Source organism: Mixophyes fleayi, chromosome 4, assembly GCF_038048845.1.
Source record: "Mixophyes fleayi isolate aMixFle1 chromosome 4, aMixFle1.hap1, whole genome shotgun sequence".
Taxonomy (NCBI): domain Eukaryota; kingdom Metazoa; phylum Chordata; class Amphibia; order Anura; family Limnodynastidae; genus Mixophyes; species Mixophyes fleayi.
Genome location: NC_134405.1, coordinates 149290385 through 149317234, shown reverse-complemented (window position 1 = coordinate 149317234; position 26850 = coordinate 149290385). Strand labels below are relative to the sequence as shown.

General features: G+C 36.7%; 1 protein-coding gene across 2 annotated transcripts in view; it reads left to right on the top strand.

The window, feature by feature from the left end:
- SFMBT2 (Scm like with four mbt domains 2) overlaps positions 1-26850 on the top strand; it is a 154499-nt gene that overhangs the window by 92745 nt on the left and 34904 nt on the right. For both annotated transcript variants that reach the window (XM_075208590.1, XM_075208589.1), the window contains 8 exons: positions 820-1066; positions 5973-6070; positions 8381-8482; positions 10233-10380; positions 10866-10948; positions 18480-18606; positions 21721-21834; positions 26613-26655. In XM_075208590.1, the coding sequence (XP_075064691.1) occupies positions 820-1066; positions 5973-6070; positions 8381-8482; positions 10233-10380; positions 10866-10948; positions 18480-18606; positions 21721-21834; positions 26613-26655 (962 nt within the window). The remainder of the gene's footprint in view (positions 1-819; positions 1067-5972; positions 6071-8380; positions 8483-10232; positions 10381-10865; positions 10949-18479; positions 18607-21720; positions 21835-26612; positions 26656-26850) is intronic.

Below are 26850 nucleotides of genomic sequence, written 5' to 3'. Positions count from 1 at the left end.
GGCGTGACCATGTAATTACATCCTAGTCGCAGTGAGGCGCCGAAGCAACACACGTCACAACAGGGCTAAAGCTGTGCGGCAGGAATTAGGTGGCGCAAGCGTTAGCTGGCTCAAGAACTGCTCACAGCTTGGTAGCGTATTACGAGTGGAACTCAACTGGGGTTGCTTGCCACTCGTAAAATACACTACCAAGCTGCGGCACACTCCCACTCCTACACTTCTTAAACTGACTTTGCGTCCGACTCTAAATGAGGTCCAAAATGTAATCATTTACATCAGTCCCTGTCCCAATGGAGCTTATATTCTAAATTCCCTACACACACCAGGGTCCTTTTTTTTCAGAGCTAGTATGTCTTGGGAAGAAACCCACGCAGACACGGGTAGAACATACAAATTCTACATAAATAGAGCCCTGGTCTGACTCAAATTCATGACCCCAGTATTGTGAGGCAGCAAAACTAATCACTGTGCTGCTACAGCTGACATGTAACTATTGTGAACCACCTCAAATTTCTCCTATGTTAAATTTAATTAACACCACTCTTTCTAGTCTCTCTATCTCCCTCTATTTAAGGCTATTCAGTTGTGCACATATAGTAACTGGATTTCAGGCTTTTTATTGCCATAATTGACATTATTGAGGAAAGGTGAAATATTTTTAGTATGTATTGGTGATAGTGTTCCAGGGATCATGTTACTTGCTTAATGAAACTTGGTGTAAAAGTTATAAAACATCTTTCAAGTAATGATTTGCTTTGAAATCTTTTTCCTGTAGTAGTAATTACATACAAAATGTGACATCTGCTTCTATTCTTACAGCCTCTTCGAGGGAAAACCCCAGTGGACCTCATTACAGTTAATTCACTGATAGAGTTGCAGGATTCTCAGAATCCTTTCCAGTATTGGATAGTCAGTGTGATAGAGAATGTTGGAGGAAGATTACAGTTGCGCTATGTTGGACTGGAAGAGTCAGATTCCTGTGACCAGTGGTTATTCTACTTGGATTGTAGACTTCGACCTGTTGGTTGGTGCCAAGAAAACCAGTGCAGGATGGAGCCACCTTTAGGTACCTTATCAAAATGTTTTACTGTTTATAGATCAATTGAGTAATATTTGAATAATCATCAAAATATAACTTTTAATGTTCTGTTCTTTAATGCATGTTATTTTTGCAGGGTGTTTAATTAGAAAAATAAAATTAGTTTTGACTATATTTATTGCTGTGTTACAATGCTGCTTCATTTTTATTATGTAATTCTGTATACACCTTTGAGCTTTCCATAAGAAACGTTAAATCAGTGAGTACACATTCTCTGGAGGCAAAGGGAGGGTCACCACACTAAGCAATAAAAAGAATAATATTTTTTATTCAATTTGTTGATCACATATATTTATATTATATTATATTATATTTATATTTATGAAATTAGAAATAATTGTGATGAAAGCTATGGCACAATTGGCACACATTTTACTAACAACTTTTTGGACTGTTACAGAAGATGGTGAATTCATGTTAATAGACATAATATATAAAGAACAGTTGGTTACATTTATTGGATTGTATGTCAAGAGGAACAGAATTATGTACAAATGCTGATGGTTGATTTCACAATACTACTCCTAAAATGACAATCTGTGCTACCTGTAGCTATTGTTTTAGGACACTCTATTAATATTTATTTCATATTTGACAAGTTATTACCCTACCAGTTTATTGTTTTTTGTTTTGTTTTATAACACAAGGATCCTGATGCTGAGTTAGATGTATGACTGTTCGTGTAGCATAAAGTGCGAAAATGTGCATTTTGTATGACCACCAAGAGAGTGCACACACACATGAGCACATGAGGCGCAGCTTGCATCTGACACCTGGTCCTCTTTACAACTGGAGAGGAGGGATGGGGAGGGAAGGGGTATTCTAACGTTGACCAAATACAGTAAGGGTGTGCCCACACAAATGTGGCTGATGCAGACCAGCACCAATATATATGCATATACACATATCAGGAGCTGTATCTTTTGCACTTGTGTTTAGACTGACATCTAAAGCGGGATGGTTGGGAGGTATGTATTGTATTGCAGTTTATTAGTGTGTTTGGTGAAAGCTTGTAATCAGCCTTAACTATTTTTTATTTCAGTTTCTGCTTAGACAGGTGAAGCTTAGTAACCTTAAAGCTGTGACAAGCTAATATGTTCTCACAATTTCCACAATTTCAGTACTGTCCCACCAAATATTCGCCTCATTCCACATTTGGGAGAACTTGGCCTTACATAAATGAATTGGCTGTCACAATTGCTGTGAATTGATGAATACAGTGCAGAATGGCAGTTAGCGTAGCAGTGAAGCAAAGGGAAAACTTGTTTCTCCAGAATTCTGCACCCTTGTCAAATGGACTGTTCCATTACAAAACTTGTTGCACGCAAAATGTTTTAGGATTTTGCTCATCTCTTGTTATAAAACATTACTGTTATCTCTAATACTATTATTATTATTGTTATTATTATTATTATTATTATTATTATTATTATTATTATTATTATTATTAACTCTATTGTACCTGCTAGCTCACCAACTGAAAGGATAGTTTTTATTTTATTATAAATCAGGTACATTTTTGCTTTTTGTTCTAGACAGAATATGTTTTCTTCTTTTGGCAATAGTGTGCCATTTACAATATACCAAACACTGTGCACTTTATTGTATAAGAGCCGTGTTTCCAATTTGCTCTTTTAGAGGACACTTTAGCATAGGAATGTGTTGCACGTGTCACAGTTAGAATCTCAATAAAAAGACACACCTTGATGTCTTATCAGATATGTAATGACTAAGTTATTTCAGTTATTTCAGTTTAGTCCTTATTCATGTTTCTGTCACGTTTCTATTTTTACCATAGCACCTGCACAATATATTCAACATCTCTTCTGCAGGTTTGTACTTAAAAGGTGAACTGAAGTTCATTCAGTCCATATAAAAAGAAAATTGTACTTATCATAGATATAACATTTGCCAGATCTACAGAGGTCCACATTGGCTGTGGTGGTCGCACACAGCACTTGTCTCTTCTCTTATTACTCGGCGTGTTTCAAACCTTTTTCCATGCATTCCTACATTAACTTCCCATTCAATGGTTTAAGCAAAATTGTAGCACGTATACACCGTTCTTCAGTCCCAGTCCTTTCTCCTTTCTCCTCTTACCTCTTGACCTGTTTACAGCTGGCATAGCAGATGCCAATGCCTCAACCCCATGAACTTCCCATTCACAATAAGAAAACATTCTCAAATGTATATGTAAAATTTCAGTAACGTTGGCATATTTACATGTGGTGTTCATCAGAGTACATGTTATTGTGTTCTGCTGTCAGCCATATCAAACTTCAACAAAACTACATATAGTGACTTTCCCACAATCATAACCTGAAGCAATTGCATTACTGAGTTTCTGAAGCATTGTGCTACAGTGTTCTTCCACTTTTGGTATGTCGGCAGTATCTGCGAATGTTAACCAAGCCTTGTATTAAGTAGCCCAAAAATTATCAGAATGCATAAATTTAATCCAATTGAGATAATTTTGGGCATGCTGGAGAATCCAGTCTAGATGTTCTTAGGCTATGTGTTTGGTCAGCTGCCAACCACACTAAACTATTGCCTGGGCCATGGGGATGGATAACATGAAGCTGTTCATGCAGATGTATGTGACTCAAACTTAAACGGATACTGTCACTCAGGTCTATGTGTCCTGGCAATAGTTCCTTTACAAGAAAACATGAATTTTACGTTTATTTGTAATTTAAACCAATTTCTGTCTGAGTTTGTAAACTTTGTAGTTAAAAAAAATAGGGCAACGTTCCTAACTACCTTTGAGTGGTTAAGTATGCAACAGACATCAAAAATGTATTGTCCACCCTGTACACTGACCTTATTCCTCCAGGAACAACCCCAAGACATTCTCAGGAGAGGGCAAGGAATTTGGAACATCCATACCTTTTTCCAGGGAATGCATATAATATGCTATAATGTTGGTACTATGTGCCAACCAGACCATGAAAATATATTCCAGATGTCTCTGGAGGTTGCCTGGCAGAAGGTTTGTTTCTTGTCTGGTGGCATTGCCCCATCTCTCCCAGGCTCTACCTTCTGCCACTAGGAGCTCTAGCTGCCTTTCGACACCAAAATAAACTAATACAACATATTGTTTCAGCTGCCACCTGGAGTCAGCGGTGGATTGAGAACAGCCTAGGGCCCCATGAGCCAAACAAATGGAATTCATGACTAACATCCTGCACAACTGCAAAACATGAGAACCCTGAACAACATTTTTCAATGCCCACCTCCCGTTCCCTTTGGATTTATTCTTCACAAGGCCAAAATTAAAAACCTCAAAAGGCTGTGTGCAGGCCTCCGTTGTCCTCTTGGATAATAACCCTCTTTGTACCCCCTCTATCATAGCGGTAAGCTATTTTATTCCTCCCTCTCTCTCAACAAAATTTAAAAACTTATCAGCGAGCATTGCTGCTTTGGTTTACAGTGAGCATTGCTGCTTTGGTTTATTAATGATTATTCATTATGCTGTTAGCTTTCTGACTTTCCTGGCATGTAATTGCTGCAGTGTCACATCTTGCATTAATCATGCTCTCTATTGTTTTGTCATTTGCTGATTTGATATTAAATAAAATCTTTAAAATAATTGGGCAAAGTGCTGCTACTTTAATTCTGAGAGTCCAAAATAACTTCCAAGATGACAACCTCAGAATTCTAGTCAAAGCTGGCAGAAGAGTGAAATTACCCCTCCCCCACATACATCAAGTGGCATGGGCCCCCCCAAAATGCAGAAGATATTAGCTCAGTATCTGCATGTGATCCTTTTACAGGTTAATAGCAGTGTATGGTTGATGATGGAGTTAATTGGAGGAGTTGCAGAGTCTGTTGAATCAGTCCCTTGAGGCTCTACAGTGGACTTACAGTCATTACATTCAGACTTCTCCCTGATGCTTGGAGTTGGAGGGAGGAGGACTTATTTCTCCCAAATAATTTCCATGGAAGTCAAAGTTATGCCAGAGCACTTTAGTTAGATTTGAATTTAAACAGTTTGCTGAAAAAAATATTAACCGGGTGGCGTCTGTAAGAAGAGTAGTTCTGTTGGTGATTGCATAATAGTTTCCAGGGACACTTACCTGCTGAACAGGTGCATCACCTGTGACAATGTCTGGATGGAGCTCTACAATCCCTATCATATTTACTCAATTTAATTATATTGCTCCGGTTTCCTCCCACAATCCCAAAAAACATACTGGTAGGTTAATTGGCTGCTAACAAATTGACCCTAGTCTGTGTGTGTGTGTGTGTGTGTGTGTGTTAGGGAATGTAAACTGTAAGCTCCAATGGGGCAGGGACTGATGTGAGTGAGTTCTCTGTACAGCGCTGTGGAATTAGTGGCGCTATATAAATAAATGGTAGTAATAATAATAATAATAAATAATTTTACTACTTCCCTTCAATAAATATAAACTTATGAATAGCAGAGACTAAGAATAAATGGTAAGATTTTCATCTAACAATTAGGAACAGTTGATAACTTTGCAGTTGGTCTTTATAGCTTGCAACATAGCACAGCCTTTAGTGACAAGTTCAGGGTTAGCACTGATACCGCACTGGAGCACTGATTGGAATTGCCTCCCAGGCTTTTCATTTTGTAACAGTATATAGTGTATTATTGGTCAGCTAGTAAAGGGCATGTGAGATTGTTCATTGCCCCCTGGCTATAGGATGCCAACTCTCCTTGGTCCTGTTATTTATACATTTAATAAATATTGCAAAAATGCAGTTAAATATCACAAAAAATGTAAAACACACTAATATGCAGTGGAATTTGTTTGTCAATGAACATTACATGACAATAATAATAATATAGCTCGATCACGCGTTTATATTCTTTGCAGTGCAAATCATATGTCTTCTTGTTCTGCTTTAGACATTTGTCCACTGAAGAGTATGTCGGAATGGAAATGTGCTCTGGAAAAGTGCCTGGTAGACGCTGCAAGATCTCCTCTTCCAGTTGAAGTTTTCAAGGCAAGAAACAATCTGTGATAGTGATGATGAATTTCACATGGAACATTTTTTTAATCTGAATTAGTAAAAAAGGATTCAAATGACCTGTTCTTAAAAATGAAACATTTTGGACGAAACAGACAGGAATTGCACATTTCCTACGCATAGAGTCTAGAGCTACTTTTGATATTTCATAACCCTGCCCTCAGTAACCCTACCTACAGTAACCCCGACCTCAGTAACCCCACCCACAGTAACCCCGCCCTCAGTAACCCCATCTACAGTAACCCCGCCCTCAGTAACCCCACCCACAGTCACCCCGCCCTCAGTAATCCCACCCACAGCAATGTCATAGTTGCTATAGATATGCAGATACTCCATAAGGGTATATAATGTACAGTGCTGGTTTATAAATCAGTGTGACATTACAAGACTTGTTCCGACCTTTATTGCAATAAAATATGCTATATTGGAGATATGGACGCTGGGTGTGCAGACAAGAACTTGCACAGAGCACCTGCTTCGTTAGTCCTGGATATACTCCATCCAGCTTTATAATTAACACAATTCATCTGTTTTATAATAACTACAAAGCCTGATAGAAGGATTTGTGAAAAGTTGTACAAAACAGAAGAAATTAGCGCTTTGAGTAGTAGCTGATTTAAAGCTCAGTTATTTAGGTTAGTAAGAATCAGCATGGATGCGGGGTCTGAGGAATGTGATGTTATCTCTTAGATTACTGTCACATTTACATTTTTGAAAATGTATTTACTGTATGTGTGCTTCGAACCTGTCAGCAAATTATTATTGTTTCTGCTAACATACTGGACTATAAGCAGGATTCTGTTGATCAGGGGCAAGCTGGTAGGAGGGCAGGGGGGCATCTGCCCCCCAGGCTGGTCCCATTGTGGGCTACCTTGGGCTGGGTCATTGGGTCACGTTTTACTTTCCTGCTGCTAAAATCGAATCATACCCCCGGGGCCAAAATTTGCCAGCCTTCCCCTGCTTTCACACTGATCTACATTTTTGGCTCTGCTGACTTAAATTACAAAAGAGAAGAAGGGAAGTTGGGGTGAGAATAAAATATTGAAATGCACAAAGGGCTTCCACATGTTCAGTGAATGTAAAGGAGTATTTCCATAAGTTGATACTTTCAGAACTACAGAATGTAGTGAAACTAGTAAAACAAAGGGAAGATAGTAAGAAAAATGCCAGGGGTAGAGACGATTTCATTTCACAGACAGACTAGATGGTTGGAACAACACCAGATTGTGTCTTTCCATAAACAGTTGATAAACACTGCATATTGTGAAGATAAACCATTAATATTGAAGGTGATTTACTATCAGGAGTGACAGTACAAATATGCAATAACCAATAACAACCTTGCACAGTGCCAATGAAAGCTGACCACTGATTGGACAGAAGTGGGTACAGCACATTTAACTGTTTCTGTGATTGGTCAAGTGATTATACAATATCTACCCAGTGCATGTCCTTACTGAACCTGGTGCCCTCTGTATCCCTTTACTTATCTGATCCTTAAATGCAGCACACATATGAGAACACATATTCCATCCAGCACCTGGCTGGACAGACTTCCGCCTTTTTATTCTTTCACTCATACAGTATTCTGTGTGCATGATGCCAAGGGAACCAGTCAGAGTACAGCAGAGTAGGAATAATGTCAGCCCTTTTATTGCTGCTATGTGTCTGCTCAATTATCTGTTTTTACCAGTCAGGTGGCACCTGGAGTAAAATGACACACTCACTTGATGTGATATAATTGGGGAAGGGAATGGGGAGACCTGTCCTTGTGCCTTATAGTGCCTGGTCTCCACTGTCCAGGACATGCAGAAATTCTACAAATGATATATTAACCTCCAGAATTAGAACATTATGCTCTTCTAGACCATACAGATGTAATAGGACTTGTTATACTAGTGTCAACTTGACATGATATCAAGTACACAGTAAAAGTCTAAGCCAGTTAAAGTCAAATATATTTTTAATATCTAATATTTAAAATCTAATCTAGATATAATAAGCATAAGCTCCTCTGCAATGTTTTGGAGAAGTCGTACCACAACTTACTATTCATCCATATTCACTATCTTCATCATCCTCTCATTTATACAGGATGTAATTCATTGTATGTTAACAAATTCCATGAAAAGGCTTTCGTTATGGTCTATTTTATTTTATACGCCTCACTCTTTTCAACGGTTTTTATCCCTGTCTTAATAATAGTGCAGATACAATCCATTAAGCTCAAACAGTGACTTCTTTATGTTCCGTTATGTTAATATGAATTGTCCTTTTGTAATAAAGGATCATGCTGACCTAAGGAACCATTCCTTCACTCTGGGGATGAAGGTGGAGGCAGTGGACCTAACTGAGCCTTCTAATATTCGTCCTGCAACAGTGACCAAAGTAAGTGACATAGTTGATCATATATATTACATGGTCACTCAATAATACACAACCATCAACAGTGACAAATATTGACATTATTTTACTGTATGTAGAAATGTTAGTTTTCACCATGTGCCTACAAACCTGTTTTCAAACCTTACCAACATGGAGTATGCTTTGTACTTTTGTGGAAATCCTAACAGGAGCACAGGTGGAATAATGAGTTCCCTGACAATGATATAAATTTACTTGCGCTCCAAGAGGAGATCCACAAAACATGCCTTGCTATCAAGCTTTGATACTAAAAGCTATATGAGATGTCTACCAGTTACAGAACTACATGCATCAAATACTTGACAATGCTTTTTAATATTTTTTTTTATGTGTCACATGTTTGAATCATTTTATGGTAAACTTATAGATTTACTACTGACAATATGACATTATGTAATAACATATTGGTAACATTGTAATAACTTGGTGCATAGGCATATGTGCAGCACGGTGGCTTAGTGGTTAGCACTTCTGCCTCACAGCACTGGGGTCATGAGTTTAATTCCCAACCACGGCCTTATCTGTGTGGAGTTTGTATGTTCTCTCCGTGATTGCGTGGGTTTCCTCCGGGTGCTCTGGTTTCCTCCCACACTCCAAAAACATGCACAGTCTTTGTGTATGTATGTTAGGGAATTTAGTCTGTAAGCTCCAATGGGGCAGGGACTGATGTGAGTGAGTTCTCTGTACAACGCTGCAGAATTAGTGGTGCTATATAAATAGCTGATGATAATGATATGTGCCATTTGTTGCTTATGCATGGGTTTAGTTTGTAACTATATATTTTAAGCTGGTGTTAAACAACATACAAACCGTGACCCTGTATGCGACTTCTATGTCTTACCATATGTTTTTAAAAGGAGATTTTCTGAAAAAATACTTTATATAGATACAGTTGTATAATAACAATAACACATCAAATAAAAATTTATGAAAAGGTTCGCTTTATTTTTTATTGCATTTTCAATTTTATTACACATATTTAACATACTGTACAAATAATGAGATAACGATCCGACTGCAATTCTGTAACAGTAAAGTAGAGGAAGGAGGACAAGGGTATTTTAGAATACATAAACTATGTAAAGAAAATTAACTACTACAATACCTCAGAAATTGTGAACACGTTAAAACAAAAAAGTGACTTAGTCTGGGTTCCTCGTCTGTAGAGATTACGCATTGTACTTTGTTTTTCAATTGTCAACAAAAAAAATGATCTTTTTAGTGGAAACCTACTTATTAGGAATTGTCTCCCTGTCTTAAAGCAAGTGTATGCAGTCCTTAACCATAGTCCAAATGCAATATTAGATGTCCAGTTCTGTAGAGTAGCTTTCTTAGTTGTTATAGAAGAATAAGAGACAACTATATTTATTTACAAATACTTTGAGATCCCAAGTAGACAAAGGAGAGGATCCTCAAGGATTTGCAGGTAAAAATTTGATCCCAGGAATTAGATAAACTTGGACATAGACAGAAGTAGTGGATAGGATGATGGTGATGTCGCCAAACTTTAGTTAATTGTATTATTACTTTATACATTTATTTTATTATTTGTATTTTACTTTAATGTACTCTACTGTGATTTTTCATATTTATAAAGAGCTAAGTAATATAATGGCACTGTATAATTACTGGATAATAATAATAATATATTTTACAAGTTATCTTTATATATATTTATTTATACAACATGTCTAACTATATTTTTTGTTTGTAGGTTTTTAACAGCCTTTATTTCCAAGTGACTATTGATGATTTGAGGCCAGAGGCCAGAAACGTCTCAATGCTTTGCCATGCCGATTCTCTGGGCCTCCTGCCTGTACAGTGGTGCCTTATAAATGGGGTTAATCTCACGCCTCCGAAAGGTAATGCAATCCCATAGCTGTTACTTTTTATTCATTACAGCATGTTTTCTATGCAATCACTCTGGCTATTTGCTGAGCCCCAAACACTGCACACAAATATTTGGCACACATTTTTTATTAGCAATTTTACTTTTAGGCAGCAATTTATAGAAAAAAACAACACTTTTTGTAATACTACTCCATTCATCAACTGAGGGTGTTAAAGGAAATTATACTAATGTCCTCATTTCATTGTAGTTTAGGCTGATTTGTTTGGCTCCATGCTATTTGCTTGGTACAGTTCCTAAGCATTATGGAGATTTCATCAGTGAACTGATATTGTACAGTGAAAATTATAACACTGATAATTATTTTGACAGCAAAAATGCTAATACCGACTTTCTGCAACGTCCATATTCCATAGACTATTAATAATCAAAGCTCACACAGCCTTATAATGTACACGTTCGTGCTTAAACAGTCTCTTCACATTTTTGTATTTGCAGGTTATCCGGAGCAGGACTTTGACTGGGCGGATTACCAGAAGCAGTGTGGGGCGGAGGCAGCGCCCCATACATCCTTCAGAAATGTAAGATCTCAGCACATTGCTGCCATCCCATTATTAATGTTCTTTTATATAAAAACATCTCTCATGGGAAATCATGTACAGTTTGCTAATTTTAGGCTAGAAAAAGGTTTAAACCCATGGACATGGCTTGATATATGTTAGTTTCTGCTAATCCATTGCTGTGACCAATTAATTGTTGCCTTTCTTTGTATTTTAATTATTTCTCTTCAGTTAACCTGTTAACACATAAAATAGTCATAATAACATTCACCACTAATAATTATATAATTGTTACTGGTAGTCAGTACTGAAAAATAAGAACATTGCAGACAATTTAGGAAAGTACTAAAATGCATCTCTTTGTCTGCGTCCCACATATATGGGTACATGTGTTCTGTAGCCGCCAGTGTAAGCAGGCTGTGCAGCCTTCTGCATGAATGCCAGTCCAGATGGAAAATGTGCACAGTCAATGTCAGGTCTACTAACACTTTACATTTCTCTATTAAATTACTGCGTGTTTTTTTCTTTAAACTAATCATGTAAAGGAACATTAGGGCTGTTTTTATTATGTGTCACATTTGTGCGTTTTAATACTTTTATTACATGTGTAGGTGTGAGGCTATAAATGTGCTTTCCAGCATAAAGTGCAGTGCAAAGGTTGTCATATAGGATATATACACACATGGTTACAGGCACCTCTAGAAGTGACTGCAGGGTAATAGTTAAACGCAAGTCCTTTTGCAGGAGAAAAGAGCCTCTGTGGCCTCCTGCAAATCTGGGAATGTCCTTATTAATTCCCCTTTTCTTCTCCTTGGATCGCATTTAAATATCTTGTCCCAAAAAATAAATGTGGACACAAGAGAAGACACACGAATATGCCGATCTTGCACTCAGGAATGCTCCAGTTCACCCAGTTCTTTCCCCCAGAACATGCAAAGATTTGCCCATCTAGTCTATGTGCTTTGTATCTAAATGGGTGAAGTTGTTCAAAGTAGGTGCAAAATTTCACAAATATCATCTGCACTGCAAGGCCTTGTTTTTGCTCTTTTGTAAATTAATCTTAGGCTTTGTATACAATACAGGTTTTGCAGCTGACTATTGGGGCAATCACACAATAAATGACTGTTTGGTCCGATATCGCATCAGTGTGTACACTCCCAACGATGAGCAATTATCATTCCACAGCACATTGTATCGTTTGATTTTTAAACCAAACTAAAAATCTCACTCAATGAAGGAACGATGTCGTTCCAATCCTGCTGTGTGCATGCACTCACAACTGGTAGTGTCCATAGATCTCTATGTAGTGTGCAGAGTCACTGCCGATAGCTATGACAGATGAAGAGCTCAGATCTGAATGTAAATCTTGTGAAACGAGTTAAGTGTGTACACATGAATTGGCATGCTGATTGGGATTTTTTTTTTCAGTTGTTGGCAACTCTATAGCATTGACAGAAGTTTCCTGTAGTGTGTACCCAGTCTAACTGTCCTGGGATAGTCCATAGTAATTAGGAACAATAGGCAACTATACAATATACAAATCTGTTACATAAGTAGAAATAAACAAGTTGCGATCTGTGTTAGATTCATAATAGTACTCATTCAACTAATCATTGTATATTAGGTCTTTACACACTGGTTCTGATAATAATTTTCTACTTTTTGTTGCTGCTATATATAGGCTCAACCATGCACCTAGTTATGTCACCCATCACAAAACACAAGATTTAGTGACTTTTTCAAGCTCTTTAACCACGCTTATGGACCTCAAATTTGCACTACTTCATAGGTGGCGGAAGTCAGTATTTTATGATCATTTCCAACAAAGTCATCTCTAGGAAATGATTATATTAGCTTTTGGTAGCTAATGAATAAATGTGGCTGTAATAAATTTATAGAGGGACAGAAAGATTTGGAAAGCGGATCTGTTTCCTTCAAAAGTAGATCTAAAAATGATCTTTGTCCTGTTTTTTGTTAGTGTCTAATCATTACTTATAAACAAGGCATTTAAGTGATATATGAAGAATAAAACACAATTAGCAGCACAAGGCACAATACACTATACACATACTGTATACTATAAACATAAATGTGCCCAGTTAATGAGGTCAAAGGTCCATGTCAGTGAATATGAAGTGGGTGGAGCTACATCCAACCTGTACTCAGTATCAGAACATAAGAATCTTCAGTATCCTTAACAGTAATTTGCTCTATACTTCAAAGAGCAATAACCAGAAGTGTCAATAAGCTTTGTAAAAGGTACTTATACCTGGTCATAAACATGTTTATGCAGCAACTATCCCCCTTCAGTGAACCAATTACTATCATATATAACGATAAAAACAGTATAAATATTTATGGGTGAAAACTAACATTATATGATATGAAGTTCATACATCTACCTTACTTTACTGTTTATTCTAATCAATATAAAATAAATGATGAATACTGTTTATCATGTGCAGTTTATCATTGCAACCACAGAATATACATATGTTTATATCTGTCATGTTAAGCTAGGTATACACTAGAGAAAATTTCTCGATATCTAATGATTTTACCAAGCGCTGAAAGTCCAGATCAGCATTCTTATTCCTGCGTACACACTTGCACGATTTTACACAATTTACCGTCAGATCTGTGCTTTTTATCTATCATAACCATCTGCTGAAAAGATTGTGACTCTGTAAACTCTATAGAGATCTGCCTACACTGCTGGTCATCTATAGAGATTTTAGTCTGGTTATAACATCAATTGAAACGGTACGATGTGCTTTGGAACGATAAAATATGATCGTGGTAGCGTACACACTATTGTGATTGGCATGATAATCAGATGAGAAACTTGTAGTGTGTACCCAGCATTACAGCGCTGCGTAATATGATTGGCGCTATATAAATAAACAATAGTAAATGTTCAGGATGTATTACCAAGTTGTAGAATATTGCCTTCATAAGTACTCGTACTTCAATCGAAAGAATTTCAAACTGGTTTTGTAATTGATATAAAATATTATATGGGACAGTTACATTTTTATGTTTTAAATTATATTAGTCTTTTTATCGTGACAGTAAAGGGATAACACAACAAAATAAAACAGACACAACATCTAGCGACTTAATAAAAATATGAATTTTCTTCAGAACAGAGTCTATATATCAAAGGGTAGTTATAGGTAACAATATTTATAGAATTTTGACTTCCACCTGCATAGGTTACATTGGGTTTAAGAAATAATACAACAGATAAAAAAAGGCAAAAGATAAAAAGTTAGTCATACACTCTATTTTCAACACTGAGCTTTACTAAAGATAAGCTGGTGCTTTGTAAATGTTCTGACATGCAAATGTCATGCAAATATAAATGTTCTGCCCTTTGCTAAAAATACACATTAATATCTTCTCTCGTCTTACTGGAAACAGACTTCATTTCAAATTAGTTATGCTTCTTGTCTTAAGAATGCTAGTATTTATCGCTATTTAGAAGAACAGCCAAAACATTTTTTTTTTGTAACTGAGTTTGCTTAGTTACATTGTTATTTAAATAGTTAAAATAGTTATATAAATAATTGTCTCCTGCAGGATTGGCAAGTGTGTGTTTTTACAAAAGTGTGTTGAAGTCCTGGAGCTAAACAGTACTTTCCGTACGTAGTCACACATGACAGACTGCAGTATAAGCACATTATTTGGCCATAAATTAAAATAACAACTGTTAACAGTATTCTAATTTATAAATTATTCAGATATCTAAAAAAGTTAAAGCGACATCTATTTCACAAATACACAATGTAAATGAAAATACAAACATAAGTAAAATACTTCTATTTAATCTCTTGGTCAGCAAATTTCGTACATTTTCTTCACAATGTGATCCAAAACATGAAAAACAAAAATGAACAATCAATAGTGCAACACTTTGGGCCTGATTCATTAAGGAACTTAAATTAAGAAGTTTCTTATTTAAGTCTCCTGGACAAAACCATGTTACAATGCAAGGGGTGAAAATGAGTTTTATGTTTTGCACATAAGTTAAATACTGACTGTTTTTTCATGTAGCGCACAAATATCAACTTTAAATTTCAGTGTACAAATAAGCTATCAAGTATGAATCAAGCCCTTTATGTGGCATAGATACAGCCTAATATGAAACTTCTGATAATTCCAGTGATCCAATCTGTGACTCTCATTCGTGAATCCCCTCTTGTATATAAACTTCCAAAATGGAGACTTGTGAATGAATCACCCATCAAAGTCATAAAGTTATGAGCAGCACTCGGCAGGTGAATTCCCCTTAGGGTAAAACACTAACTAGAACAATCGTGAACTCTTTCACATATCTGAGCTATCTGTAATCTTCCAATAATGTGTGTAGAGGTGTTTATGCCACTTCATGGAAGCGGTGATCTCATGAAATCGTCACTATGTAAATTCAAGAAAAATAAAATCTAGTGCAATATGTTTTTTCTTATAAATGTAACAAAAATAATTCAACACTATACAAAAAAAACATTACACTCCAGATAGATAAAAGTAATGTACAGGTCCAGATCCATATGAAGGGCGAGCAGATGTTATAGGAATCCCGGGATACATTAAAGTTGACACAGAACACCCATTCAGCAAGTCCTGGGGGTACCTTCTGTTTCTCTCAGCCAGTGCTTTTCCTGATTATTATAATTTAAAAAAATAATTATTTTCAATATTATTTTTTTTTAAATCATTTTATACAATGCCTTTAGGTAGTATATCTTACTTTACTTGCATATAGTTGTTCTATGATAGCTACTGACATGCATACGTGTCATTTTTAATTGCAGGACTATGCCGTGTCAGTCAGTACTAGCATTTGCACCTGCCCTGTAGCCGGTGTAAAAAAATATGGCTGAAAACAAGTATTAAAATAAAACAGTATTTGCAATAAACACAGGACATTAAATGGCCGCATCTGTGTTGAAATGCCGTTACTCTACATGTCCTGAGATAGTCCGATGCTTCGCTCCCCCATTCCGCCTCTCAGCAGGGGCGCACGCAGGGGGGGTTTCTGGTTCTCCAGAAACCCCTCCCCTCCGCAGACAGACTGGAGCTAAAACTGCAATACTGTATTGTACAGCAGCCACAGCGCTGTCTAAGAAGCGTCCGCGGCAGTGCTGCATTGTACTACAATACAGCACTGCCACGGACGCTTCTTTGACAGCGCCGCGGCTGCTGTACAATACAGCATCACCAAAGTGGAGGAAACCCCCCCTTAAAAATCCTGCGTTTGCCCCTGCTCAGGGCGTATCGAGTTGTACATGTCACTTAGGCGTGGATGTGAATGTGCCTGCAGTTGGCGTAATGTCAGTTTCTGGGCATGCGCAGTGCGGAATCACTCAAGATACACTACGCAAATGGATGGACGCCCGCACATGAATTAGGCCCTAGGTGATCATGTCTGTTTATGTGACAAAATAACACAATAATAACAATAACTGATATATGGTTTGGCCTAGCTTGAAAAAATATATTTTCACAGTAAAATAAAATGTTAACTTGAGAATAAAACAAACATATTCTTATCCAGACAAATATATACATTCTGCATCCTAAATGTGTAGTATGTTTGTAAGTTTTGCGCTACTAAAATGTGAAGAACCCTTGCAGTAATACACAACAAATGAAAACTTGTCAATGCAATGGAAATTTACGTTTTAGAAATATGGGAACCATTAAAAAGTGTAAATTAGTATATACATACATATACATTTACACACACTTTTAATGCTTTGTAGTACATGTTGTGTGTGCAGATAGCATTGATTTGGGAATTGGTTAGATAAAGAAAACAATGATTGAAATCAGAAACCAAAGACTTCAGTTAGCTAAGGTATGCAGCCTCCCACTAGCTCACACTAAGCTACCTGTTGTCCTATTCCACGCATACCATGCATAAGCAGGACTGATCCTTACAGTAACTTTCCCATGCCCACAATATGCCTCATTATCACCTTAAGGCAATACTGACCAATATTTCACAGAATCACTTCAATGAAGAATATCATACACAGCTCCTACTAAGGTAGGTCTACTAAGGTAGATCCCTAGTAAGGTAGATCCTAAGGTCACACACTGAAAATTACACAAACAGGTTATTATGTGACTGTGGGAAAAGTGGGTTGTTTTGTGTGGAGTGGGTATAATTTCAGGAGCTGAGAATATGCTGTAATACATAGAGTTCAGTTAGAGGAATGTGTTGGAAGGAGGTACTTAAATTATATTAAGGAATATGTTCTACCATTCTCAAAATGATTATACAATAATCTGACATACAGCAGTTTTACAATTGTTTTTACAAGAAACACTACTAAAACTATAAGAAGAAACAAAACTGCACCTAACATACAGAACAAGATAAGTAAGTGATGTGCAGAAGTTGTTCTTTGTAATTGATCAGTATAAAAAAGGGAAAAGCTGGGCACACAAACTCCAGGAACATATCTCTAAATATTAGATTATCCTTTGAAATCAGGGACAGAGGGCAACTATCAGTATAATATATGCTTTCTATATGTAACAATATGTAACAATATGCCTGTGGATGAATTGAAAATGTGGCAACAACACTTTCAGAGTACACTACTTCTTCTTGGTATTGAAAACATATTGACTTACTCTCCAGTACTTCCGCAAAGAAGGATACATGGGTGAATGTGATGTTTGTATTTCAGGTTATATCATTTATCTCAAGTGCTTTACATAACTCACATAAAACTGTGAAACAGGAATTTTTCCTCTGTGAACTTCCTGGTGCCTTACTAAACAACCTGCATTAAAACTTACCGCATGTACTGTAAACCTATTTGCAGGTAAAGGTTAGCATCACAGAAAATAAAACATGAAAGTTGTAAACCATTTACTGTCACGTATGCCAAAATACAAATACCAGATAAAGTGCAGGTTTGCTCTCTTGTCCTTAATGTTAATGTCCTAGAATCATTGATTGAAAAGGTTCACAAAGGGTTAAGTCATAATTGGACCAGCCGTATCTCTAAGTTCATGATTCTTGTGTTGTAGCAAAGTTATTTAAAAGTCAAGTCTCACTTTTCAGTTATGCAGAAAAGAGGACACATAAAAGGCGAAAAAGTGACCACCCAGCATTGCGTCCCTCCTGCGTGGTACCATTGTCAATGTTGTTTAGCACCATGGTGGAGCTGGATAGGCACAACGCAGCCCATTTGGGATGGGCATGCTAACTTTTGGGACATTGTTTGGAGGAACAGTGGAGGGGTTGGCGGAATACTTATTTTTAGCAGTTCCAAACACATTCTGTAAAATATATGTGATAATTGACCCTCTACTATTAGTTGTATTGATTTCCATGACTATGTAAATGACTTAATGCAGAGTACAATATAAAAAAAAATATTTTTGGCAAAACTGACACCGTGCAAAAATGTGAAAATTATGGCTGCTTTTGAGGTTAAATTTTGCATGGAAAGCTGGCAGCGAAATGGTTAATTAAGATTTCATTTTCTGTTTACAAATTATCAGATCATCACCAAGGTTTTTGTTTCAGACATCAAACTCGCGTGGTTTCACAAGAAATATGAAACTGGAGGCAGTTAACCCAAATAATCCATCTGAAATCTGTGTTGCATCTGTTACCAAAGTAAAAGGGAGATTACTTTGGCTTCATCTTGAAGGTATTTACATCTTAGCTTATTTTATTTTCACTTCATTTCTTAGGGGATGAATACAACGTGAGGTCATGTCGGAGCTCCTGCAATGACACTCCACTTTTATGTTCTGTTTTAAATCTCACAGAGGTTCGAGCAAAAATGTAGTGGATATTTCTCTACTGTAATAACTGGTAGTGTGCACAGCCGTCCATCGCGTGAGGCTCCTACAGGACTTTGTGCTGAATTGAATTCCCTTTTGTCTTTTATTATATGAGAACTGTAAAAATAATTTAATCATGATCCATTAAATACTTTTTATGTGACTATCACCAGTGGTCGAAGTGGAAATTTAGAAGTGGTGAAATGGAAAATGTAATGGGAGTGTAAGTGAATGGGATTTGACAGACACAATGAAGGTAGTAGGAGAAGTCCCGGTATGGCATACCACTTACTTATGGCATACACCCTTACTTCTACCACTGACTATCACCTAATATAACCCAAGGTTGGATAATCAGGTAAAGGAAAATATAAAATAAAATAATGTGATATGGGAAAGTACATTGATTAGTCAAGTGCCGTGCCAATATAATATTAATGGGTGAGGCTGACTTCAGAGACTTTGTGCTCACTAGTGAAGTAACATACATCGAACATGAACACTATTTATAGGAAACACTTAGGAAAATAATAATTTTCATTGCACAAACACAATTTGCATGGAAATCCTTTAAGTCAAGACTTAACTTACTGGTTTTTCTGAACATGTGATAAGAATCACGTACAGAGAGCTGTTTTTCCTGTTTAGGACTTGTGTGAACACCTTTAAGCTGGGTGGAGCTAGAATAAACTTCAGCAATAGCCAATCAGATTTTCCACATGTAACCAGTCACCGTATTAGAGTTTTCATAAAACACAAAATTGCTAATAGAACCAGCAACAAATTATATGGGGGGAATTAAATTTCCCGCTTTGAGCCTTCGGATATCACCGCAATATCTGGCTGCTTACTATGGTACCAAACATCACAGATTTTCCAGGGTAGCTCTATGGGGAAAGAGGAAAATCTGTGAAGTTACATCGACACGGAGTGCGTTCTGGAGGCATTCTGCAGTACATTGTGGGGAATTGAATATATATATCTGAAACACCATTATATGGAATGATGTTCACACATATTAAAAAAGAAATGAAAATTATGTTGTAGTTTGAGAATTTTGCACATTTCTTAATGATCTAACAAAATCCTGCATCTTACATAAATCTTGCAGGAATCAAAACAGAATGATTTTAAAGAAAGAGTGAGGCTTGTAGTATGTATGTGCTCCTTACCAAATACACAAATTAATGTGCAAAAGTATCTGTCCGCTAGTCTGGTAACTTTAATGTCCACATAAAGATTAGTGTAATGTCACAATAGATGTTGGCAATGCAGTTAGTGAGTAACTGGGCTACTGGTTCTGTTAGTTATTTGTTCCTTTCAATTAAAACACGAAGTATTGAAATATTTTCATATTATGACGCACAGTGTGAGACCAACAATCTCTCATCACTACCAGCCTGAGTTTGCTCAAGGCCAAGCCAGACAGACAGTTCTCACAGCCCTCCCTGAGAATAGTCATACATGACAGCACGTGTCCATTACTACCAGGGGTTAAGAAGGAAGTGCCTGTTGGTTAGTCTGATACCCTGTCCCATATGCCTGTATCTGTACCAGAGCAATTCATTTCTATGTCACTATCTCATATAATATATTCCATCCACTTTGAACTGATTAAATGTCACTGTCAGCTTTACATCTCTTGTGCAAACTGATCTGCATTTAGGTTGATTTTAACATAGATATATAGACTCTTAGGGCAGATAAAGCCAGCTTATTCTCAAGGCAGACCTATGATTATCACAAATATGTTGAAATTGACATTTTTAAAATAATTCTTAATAATAACTTAATAAATTGCCCCCCCCTTCATTACACTAAGGGAATTGCCCTGATTATCCAAGGCTAAGAGTCAGCTCACATCATAGAGCGCTACTGAAGGGCTACAGACGGCTCTTAAGCTGGGTACACACTGAAGAATTGTTCAGACCGACGTGCTATCTCAAACGATTATACCTACGACTGAAGGTCCGATCAGTCTGGCTATTCATACATACACACTGACACGATTTACCTTCAGATCTGTGCTCTTTATCTGGTCCTTTGTCTGGTCCTCTAGTCCGGAGAATGACAGCGCAATATTCATTCATTCACTACTGTCACGTTGTCACACTGATTAAAACCGCTTTATTATAGCTATCCTCATGTCCTAACGAATTTCGTTAGCTTCTGTGACTCTGAAACAAAATATTCTGCCTAAGAACGAACAAATGAATTATTTCTTCTACAGCACTCTCTACATTTATTCATTCTGACATTCAGTGCTAACATCGGCTGAAAAGAACCCGACTGTGTAAACTCTATGGAGATCGTCAGCATGAGTGCATACACACTACATGGTCATTAGGTGATTGATTGGAAAAAATTGAACGCTACGACCAACCAAATGAGGCGATAATCATCTATTTGGGCAGACTTTCAACCACCGTGTCACTGCACACACTGACCCAACTTTCGAACGAGCAGTCGTATGTCGGCTGGTTGAGCCGGTTATTGGACAAAAACCCTGTAGTGTGTACCCAGCTTTAGTGAGCTTGTTTCAGCACCATCCTGCTCTTGGATTCAAGGAACAAATGAAATTCCCAGGACTGGGGCACCCAATATGTTTATGTTTATCTGTTTAACTGAGAAGAAGTTATCTAAATCTTTAATTTTCAAACTAAAAATCTAACACATAACCTCACTATTGCATATTTTTAACTTTCTTCTTCTTTGATTTTCTTCATAGACATTTTGCAATAACACCATAATTATTGTGACATATCCACACTAGCACTGTGACATACAACTGTGTTTCATATCTTACAACATGTCTTTGCTGTCTTCTCCAACATAGACCTACTCTAACCATGTAGTTCTCCTGTGCTCTACCTCAGCAATAGTTTTCTCATCCATTTCTTTCATACGAAAAGGTTACTTACTGTTCATCATTATAACGTATTAGAATATGTGAAAATATTTAAGGAACTTTATTTTAGGTCTACAGAAGCCTCTTCCAGAGTATATTTGTGATGTGGAATCAATGAATATTTTCCCTGTTGGCTGGTGCGAGGCAAATTCATACCCACTCAGCACACCACACAGAGCTATTGGTAAGTACATAATCATCATCATCACCATTTATTTATATAGCGCCACTAATTCCGCAGCGCTGTACAGAGAACTCATTCACATCGGTCCTTGCCCCACTGGAGCTTACAGTCTAAATTCCCTAACATACACACACACACACAGACACACATACATACACACACACACACACACACACACACAGACTTGGGTCAATTTATTAGCAGCCTATTAATCTACCAGTATGTTTTTGGAGTGTGGAAGGAAACCGGAGCACTCGGAGGAAACCTACACTAACACGGGGAGAACATACAAACTCCTTACATATAATACCATATGTGTATCATTGAAATAGCGACGTAGCTATCACAAATACATACTAGCATGCGGAACATTTTGTAGTCTTTTGTAAGATTGTAACAAAATGACATATATAGAAAATACCCCCTGTATTGATGAGATGTTTCATTTCCCATGGCCATTATTCTCTATGTATTCATTTAAACATTTCTTAAATAAACAATTAAAAATGTACACCTTGCTGTAAATTAAAATGTTTAATCTGTACAGCATTCAGCAGTAATACACATATAAATTCCTGTGCTAAACAACTTTATAATTAGTAGGTTGTCATGTCAGTATTAATTAAATTAGGGATAATATTTCCTGCAATGTATATGATAAGAGAATTGCAGGTCATTGAGGGATTCTGTGACCATATGAAGGCACAAGGCTGATTTTATACAGGTCACAGAAATATGTCTCTAATATAAATTGTACAGTACATGCTAGAATGTGTATTAGTCACTTATTTCTAATATTTTAAATACACAATTTTAGTACCTAAGTGAAGAAAATATTTTAGTAGTGCTGGGGTAATACAGTTTAAACTTATTTGTGGGTCACTCGTGATTTGGGGCTGGTTAATTTGCAGTTCGTCTTAAATTTAAAATGGCAATTGAAAGTCAAATGTATTCAGACAATGTGCTAGGTATATATTAAAGATGAACATGCAACTCACTTAATCTATGTCTACGCATTTGACGAAGGTAGTACATGTACGTCCAGTGTGTTCGGTGTCTGGAACTGTAGTCACACAGCCAGTCACAGGCAGCTAGTGTGCTATAATGTTTGGGATTGGTTACTGACCTCCCTGAGCAATTGAGGACAATGACATTTTGCAATGGGGCTCCGTAAAGCACAGTTCTCATAACATGCTGTTATTTTTTATTTTAAATACATTTGTATTATGTCATGGATGAAGATTCCAACTTGGACTAAGTCAGGAAATAAGTTTTTGCTTGTGTCCATGCCTGGGGAATGCTAGTGCTGTCATCATTATCAACATGTATCTTTACATTATCCTTAGGGACATGCAAAAGATACACCTCCAAGAGGTGTATTCCTACTTATATGGGAACAACCCCGATCCATCTCCAGACATAAGTGGCCACAAGCACATGCAGTGTGATTACAAAGTGTCCTGTAAGATTTGCTGCATGTGCAGCACATGTTTATTTGGCACCAATGATCTTATGTCCAACTATAAATCCGGCCTATATGTGTCTTCTCATTGTACATTACCAGTATCCACTTTAACATACGTATTTGCGTGGGTTTCCTCCGGGTGCTCCGGTTTCCTCCCACACTCCAAAAACATACTGGTAGGTTAATTGGCTACTAATAAATTGTCCTTAGTCTCTCTCTGTATGTGTGTGTTAGGGAATATAGACTGTAAGCTCCAGTGGGGCTGGGACTGATGTGAGTGAGTTCTCTGTACAGCGCTGTGTAATTAGTGGCGCTATATATATAAATAAATAGATAATGATGATGATAAGTTGTAGCTTCAATAACCTTATCCATGTTATCTGGTGCTTCAAGCTGATGATGCAGAGGGATTTCCACAATCATTTCTACAACAATAATTGTGTTAGTGAGTGTGTGTGGAGATTAATCAAATACACATAATCATTGTTTGAAACTAGCCCATTACATACATGTCAGGATAGAAACAATTGGAGTACTTTTTCAGCTGTGACTTAGTTGGGAAGTTGTGTTATGTCATGGTTATATCATTATTGCCCGGCTTACAGTTTAGAGGACTGTTTGGAAAGTAATGTCTGTAACACCTGCTATATTCATCTTTCATCATCTCTCTTGTCTTTAAATCCTCTTACTGCATGTGCTCTGTGCAACTAATTGCTGGCCCCTGGAAGGGAGGAAACATTTTCTGTGAGAACTGTAACAAGAGTTCCACATTCCTCATTTTTAACCAGCGTGTTTTCTGCAGAGTTTGTAATTGTAAACTCCTACAATATCCTAGTATATAGGTTAATCCTAGTGTGAGATTCCCAGGCTTTAAAGTACATTCACGTACAGTGAAAATGTGCAAAAGCTTTGCTAATTGTGTTTGTTTGAAATATGTATTTTCTCAAGTTTTATTACTAAGCCAGTAAATGTAAGTGAAATGGAGCATTAAGCAAATCTCAAATCTGGATCGTATACGCAGATATAAATTACGAGGCTTTGTGGCCAACTTCAGTATTTCAGATTAGTCCTGTAAGTGGCAGTAATGCACCCAGAATTCTCACTGTAAGCAGACGCAGGCTGGGAAGACCATGTGATCTGAGCAACTAGGAGACTGTCATCTTGGCTCGATGTGTTGAAGCTGTTGTCTAATTAGATACACTTTTCAGTGTGTCATTTCTATGGTTCATATAAAATGTAACAGATCACGGATTATGCAGTTAGGTATCTGATTATTCACACACTCGTGCATTCCTGACCTTCACACAACACAATTAAGTTAATTATTGAACGATTAAGTTTTGTATACATAAAATGTCTCACTCTGCTAGTAAGCATAGGTTGTTGCATAGACCACCCATCAGTAACAATTAACCCCTATTTAAAACATTAAAATACAATGGATTTCCTCTATGTCTCAGCAATGAAGCAAGTCAACTTATCTCATAATAAAGAATAATAAATGCATGTTTATAGATTAAAATATAGATGCAAACAGCCATGTGGTCTGTAATTCATGGTTTGTTAGCCAGACTGTCAGAGTCTGAATTTAAAACCACAACATTTAAGAATTTATGTCAGGATTCCTTGTTCAGCCCTGGACATATATTAGTTATTTGTGTCAGGTTGGGTTTCCATGGTTCACTTGTGATTGAATGATATATCTAATTTTTTGGTAACTATTGTCTGCAAAGTATTTATTGCATTTTATTAAAATGTACATTTCAAGAAAGGTATTTCTACAAAATAATATTAAACTATAAGTGTTAGTTGGTTTAAGAGGACCAAGAGTATACACAGTAACCGGGATGGGGTCACATTTGTTGCAAGCCACAAAATTATTGACACCTGGGGGTAAATTTGTCAAACTACGCGTTTGAAAAAGTGGAGATGTTGCCTATAGCAACCAATCAGATTCTAGTTATGATTTATTTAGTACATTCTACAAAATGACAGCTAGAATCTGATTAGTTGCTTTAGGCAACATCTCCACTTTTTTCAGACCTGCAGCTTGATACATTTTACCCCCTGGTCTACATGTTAAAAAAAAAATTATGAACAAATATGGGCATGCAGCACATTTCATTCAGGCTGGGATAAGGGTAAGAGTTAAAACATTCCTTCCAATTATTGCTTAGTAACTCTGTAGCATCAAACCTACCATTTATTTCAGTGTTTCTTTTTTCTAAAGTAAAATCCTATAATGCTGCACAGATGAAGATCACTGATGTCTGAAATAATTTAAGATTGAGGGGACATTAGATTTGGTTTTATTACATGTGTCAGTATGGTACATGGGATTTTTTTTTTTACATTGCTTGCAATGCACTTTCCTGTGTAAAGTGCATATGGAGTGTGCTTGAAAGTATAGGTCAAGGCTTGATTTCCATCTGAGGCGCCCTACAAAACAGGGAAGTCCCCTAATGTGTTCATTCTCCACCCTTGAATCTTATTTAAAAGCCACATCCTGCAAATTGAAATATCATTTTAGCAGGTGATTGCAAATCAAGAATAAGGAGTGCTTTGGCCTAATTTAAATGGAACCCCACAATCTGCCCAGCAACCCCACGACTTTAACATCTCAGTTACATGTTGGGGTTAGGGATTGCCGCTTTAAATACCGACATATGTGTCTGGCTATGGAGAGTGACGTAATTTCAAAGTGCCGACTTTCAGAGAAATCGGTATGCACAATAAGCATGCAGAGGATGTGCACTGTCATTTTCATTGTAAATCAATATTTTAGTTTTGTAGGCATTGTTTAATTCAGGGTTGTTTTGTATATGTAACCGATGTCGGAATTACCGACATTGGAAAATAGTTCCCCACTCATACCACTAACTTGATCCAAGACAACATAAAATATGAGAATTCTAAACTCTTGAAACATTACACTATTGTGGTATTTCTGCAGAAATGACTTGATAGACCCATCTTTTCACTACTTTTATTTATTTTATTGTCTAGTTATTCTACAATAATGGAAGTTCAACTCAGTTACAGAATCAGTTACTGTACCTATGTTATCTTCACATAAACAGATCCACGATGATTGTAAAGCAGTCCTTTGTAATGTGATCATATTCAATCACATCATGCAGATATTATCATGCTTGTATAATATACAAACTGCAGTTTCAACAGAAGCTGACTAACTCAGGGAGTAGTTATATCAAATCCAATACAGGATAATATGAAGTATTATTTATATGGATGTTTAAATTATGCAGTTTTATAACATACAATTTAATTGATCTTTATTTTATTTTTTAAGTGAAAAAGAAGAGAAAAATTGCAGTTGTGCAGCCAGAGAAACAGTAAGTTCTTCATAATATACATATTCATTCATTTATTCAATCACTAAAACACCTTAGATAAAGCATGTGTTTTTTTTTTTTTCCAAATTGGTACATTTTGGTACAAACGTTGCACTTAACCACACCAGTCATCAACAATTACCTTATATAGATAGGCTTTAGGTATTAAAACAAACATGAATGAAAGAGCAACAC